This window comes from Humulus lupulus, chromosome X (genome assembly GCF_963169125.1).
Source record: "Humulus lupulus chromosome X, drHumLupu1.1, whole genome shotgun sequence".
Lineage (NCBI taxonomy): Eukaryota > Viridiplantae > Streptophyta > Magnoliopsida > Rosales > Cannabaceae > Humulus > Humulus lupulus.
This window is the reverse complement of record NC_084802.1, coordinates 175,643,957-175,648,623: the sequence shown is the minus strand read 5'-3', so window position 1 is coordinate 175,648,623 and position 4,667 is coordinate 175,643,957. Positions and strand designations below refer to the sequence as shown.

Genomic DNA, 4,667 nt, shown 5'->3' with positions numbered 1-4,667 from the left:
AAATTACGCCTCACCAAAATTTTCATCAAATGTCATCATAGAGCATCGTAAAAACATTGCAAAATCATTGCTAAACATCATTTTTGGCCAAAAAAAAAATCAAATTTTCGTTGGAGCATCACAAATATTATTTTTTGGCATAGAAATCAAGTTTTCATGACCATCGTTAAAACATCACAAAAGCATCGTTTTGTTTAAAATTCTACAAATTTTAGTTTTACATTTGAAAAAAAAAACGCAAGCAAAACTAATAAATCATAAATAGATAACCTTTAAATTAGTGTTTTAGTGAATATTCATGATGTTTTGATAAGGAGCTTCAACAATGAAGGGAGGTGGCAGCATCAATGTCGAGAACAATGTTAATGGCAGTGGTGGTGCCATCGTGGTAGAAAGAGAGAGAACTTGGGAGATAGTTTGAGAGAGAGGGGTTGTTGATGGGAGGGGCATATTTTTGTGATGTTTAGTTATGATGGCATATTCAATAATTGTAGTACTTATAAAGCCTCAAAGTTCCCTAGTGCTTAAGATAAGATGGCGAGCATTCATTCTATTCTAATTTTGCTTATGCAACTATCCACATGTGAATTTGTGATAGAAAGAAACAGAAATGACAGAGAAAGGTTCCATACTAGTAGGACTAAAACAACTTTTCATGATTAATATTTTAAGTAGAAAATTTAAGATGTTTACGAAAGAAAATACTTGCAGCAAAAATAAAACCTTACCAAAGCGGTCAGTGATCGGTACTCTAGTAACATAATTTATTCATGATTTAGCCAGCCATCTAGTAATATAATGAAAAATATTTTGGGTGTTTAACTTCTGACACTCACAATCACAGGCTCATAGATTTTGCGGACATTATATCTATTTTTATATTTTTTTTGCTCGAAATTGGTAGAACCCAAGAAAAGGATTATATAATTTCTAAATGTAAATAATATATCCAACATGCAGCTAGATAATTCCACATCTTCTTCAACAACAACAATAAGAATTATCCCACGTCTGGCAAAACACAAACAGATAGAAATAAGGAAGAGAAGGAAATGAAGTACAGAACACAATGAGAAAAGCAGCCTTAACAAGCGTTCAAAGTTAATGAAATGATCTGACAAAAAAAATTATAATAAGTTAATGAAATGAAGCAAAGCATATAATTTAATTTAATTTAACTTTTTTTTTAAATAATCACAGAAATAAATAAGAAATACAGAAATCGGTAGATAACTAATGGCTTTAGCCTTTAATAGCAATTGCAAGTTCTAAACAATATTAAGCCATCGGGTACCACAAGATGCATCTCTTGAAGGCCCCTGACTTCTATACTCCCCTTCCCTGCTGCCTGCCTATTGAATCAATGAGTCGAAAAGAAATAAAGAAAAATTGATAGCTATACCTGAACAATACATATTATCTATGAACTGAGGGCCGTAAACTTGTGATGGTTTTATGTATGAAATATTGAAAGTCTCCATGAGTTGGCACTGGCAGTGGCACGATCCTCAGCCTCAGGCAGTCGGACTCCATCTTCATGATGACATTCATCCCAGTAGCAAAATTTCTATCTCGTAAAGAAATCTCAAAGAATGGATAACACAACATTTGGAAAACTTTCTGGCCCAGTTTCTACAATCAACAGATAGTTTATACGCACCCCCTGAGGATGTACTTGTATACAAAGTGAAAGGCTAATCATTCTGATAAAATGATAGCTCTGGCATGTGGTTCCTCAAAAAAGATTGTAGTCACATGACTGCAGATGTAGTACGACGATGCTCTGCTTGTACTCCGTTATTGAATTTCCCACTTGGTGACCTACCTTTGAAGCTGTTGTATCTCCCTGGCCTCGGCTGGTAGAGAGACATGAGCATTTTCTCCAAGGTTTGCACTGAATATTTAGCATACTTGCTGGAGCTTGCATCTTGCTCAACCAAGGGGCCGTAGTTCTGCATGTAGCTTCGATAAACGGGCACAACTGCCTGCACTATAAGTTGGCAAGTTTTCTCCCTTAGATCTTTATCTGAGATAACCCAGTTTGACTGGTTCTTGTACATTTCATCGAAAGATTCATTGAACGTTTTCAACCTTTTCTTGACAAGGTCACGAGCAGTGGCACGCCCACCAGAAAACAAAATTAGGCCCTCCCTACTTAAATGACTTGGTAGCTTACCCCAGCTATCTCTTAAAAAGACTGCTGCATAATACTCCTTGTATTGTTCATGTTCTTTGAACCAGTGGTCGCCCAAAAGATCCCCAAGCTGAGTACCCCTCAGCTGCTTGAACAAATGCCAATGATTGTTCATTGCAAATAGGTTCGATAAGGTGGTATCTTCGTAAGCCTTTATCCATGTCTCCAAGTTTAGCTCAATGGCCTTAACTATATTCAACACCTCGTTGATAAGGAGCCTCTCTTGAAACTTTTCATGCTTCCAACTTCGGTGAATGACAAGAACCTGGGTTAGGATTGGCTTATAACCATCCCCAAGCAACTTATTACAGTAATCAGTAATGAAACTCACCAATTTAGGAACATTTCCATCTTGAGGAGGTGGATTCTGCCTTTGTATCTCCACCTGAACCAGTAGCTCCCAGAAAATTTCAGCCGCTCCATCAATTACCCTCTTGATGAGATCCCTTGTCAGGTTTTGGATTTCCATGCATGCTGCTCCACCAAAAAGACGGTTGAAGTCCAGTCTCAATTTGTTCAAAGATGCAAATATATCCAACAACTTCAGAAGCTTTATGGGATCTTTCTTACTCTCTGTGACAGTCTTCCCAAATTGAAGAAAAGCAAGTATCCCTGCCTGCGCAGCTATTTTTGAGAAACAGCCCATCCAAACATCCACTCCAATCCTCTCAAAAACATCATTACAGAGCTTATACTCTGCCTCAAACAAGTGTTTCACAGCAAACTCCAAATGTTTCCCCCACTGTGCTATATAACCCTCTATGCTTTGCACATCATTGAACTCTGAAATTGACATGTCAAGATAATCCAAATTAAGAGCCTTCAAGCTTGCCCTTACATTCGAACTACGGACTTCAACATAAATAGATACGCACTTCTCAAGCCTACCATTAGCAATCAACCTCCACAGAATGGCCTGCAACTTTTGGATGACAGCAACAGGCAACGGTGAAGGCGCAATGCATGCTTGTTCCCCAGTCGATGATGACATTGGAAGTGGCACACTATGTTCAGTAAGGAGGCGTCTGAATTCATTTTCTAATTTGTCCAATGCAGCTTCTAAAAGCCCACCATCCAGTCGAGATTTTCCCTCAGCATTTTCGAATTCTCTGAGATTTTTCAACGACTTCTTCAGATTAGAAAGGTACCCACTGTCCGCAAGTGCATTATCCTCCATGTACTCCACTATATCATCCAACCACTGAATTGCCAATCCACAATTGTCACTCAGAAATCTCAAAGCCTCTTCCAAACGTTTCAACACAGACAAGTAACCCGGAAGATCGTATCGAGGGTCTGACAATAGCGACTTTTCAAGTCCATGAACAGCATCAAAAACCTTAAGCACCGCCGCTGCAGGTCCAACGGCACGGTTAATGTGACCACCCACCGCGACAAGGGCATCCTTATCAGCACGAATGGGTCTAACTGCAGCTTGCAGGACAGGTAATCGTTGGTTAATCTCTTCCAATCTAGGTCCTGTCTTCTGTAGAGCTAACCCTAGGGAATGAGATTTCTCTAAGCTAACCCTCAATGACTTGCTTGCAGCTATCAATTTTTCAATGCAATCGTTATTCACCTGGGAAGCCATTAATATCCCCCAACTAAAACCCTGATAACTCTAATACCGAAAGCTTCAAACACAAAGTCTCTCTCCAGTCCAGCAAGGCAAGAGTAAACTGAAGGAACTAGACCAAAATTCCAAATATGGGTCTCTACTTGATAGAAGCGAACTTATCAATTTCCCTAGGAATCATCGAAAGGAAAGTTCAAACCATCCAGGGAAAGTAGAGAAACAAAAGCCCGATTTAGTCTTTTACCAAACCCACAACCGACCAAGAGACAGAGAGAGAGATTCCTCACTAAAACCACAACTAAAAACAACCTAATTCAGCAAAAGAAAAAAGAAAATAACCCAGATTTCAATCAGAGCAAAAGAAGAAAGAACCCACTAGGGAAAATGTGGAAAGAGAAAAAGTAGCAAAACCCAAGTGGATTTTTGTCTTTCCAGGATCGGATTCTAGATCAGCTTTGGAGATTCTGTAAAACCCTAATGAGAATAGTATTGGAGAAGAGAGAATCAGAGATTACCGGAAAGAGAATGACTACTTTTTGAGCTTTCCTTTGGCAGTTTCCGACAAATCATGCCAAAGCTCCCCCTAAAGTGCATGACAGTAAGGCAACCAGAAAGAAACCTGTTAATGTGTGGGTATTAATAAAGAAATAAATCGCTCTTTTGGTTTTCGGGGGCTTAATTAGGTTTTCTTTTTTCGCTTCTTGTTCGTAAAGATTGAAATTACTTTGTCAATTTTTTTTTTGGGAAATTATTTCATAGACAAGGAGAATATGGGAAGAATAAAAATAGTTATTATACTTAAATTGAGGAAATTATTGGGTGGAATGCATGTTAGAATAATGTTAATTGAGTTGTTTTAAGTAAAGTCCACATGGCTTGAGTTTAGACAAAAATATG

The 4,667-nt window shown here is 38.3% G+C and overlaps 1 protein-coding gene across 1 annotated transcript; it reads right to left on the bottom strand.

Annotated features, from left to right (window-relative positions):
* Nucleotides 1-1,146: 1,146 nt before the first annotated feature.
* Nucleotides 1,147-4,430, bottom strand: LOC133807193 (exocyst complex component EXO70A1). Its single transcript, XM_062245372.1, has one exon. The coding sequence runs from the start codon at nucleotides 3,783-3,785 to the stop codon at nucleotides 1,752-1,754; it is 2,034 nt and encodes a 677-aa protein (XP_062101356.1). The 5' UTR covers nucleotides 3,786-4,430; the 3' UTR covers nucleotides 1,147-1,751.
* Between the last annotated feature and the right edge of the window lie 237 nt (nucleotides 4,431-4,667).

Bases quoted from the DNA above. Each gene is read 5' to 3' on its own strand.
- LOC133807193 (XM_062245372.1), bottom strand. From the start codon at position 3,785: ATGGCTTCCCAGGTGAATAACGATTGCATTGAAAAATTGATAGCTGCA.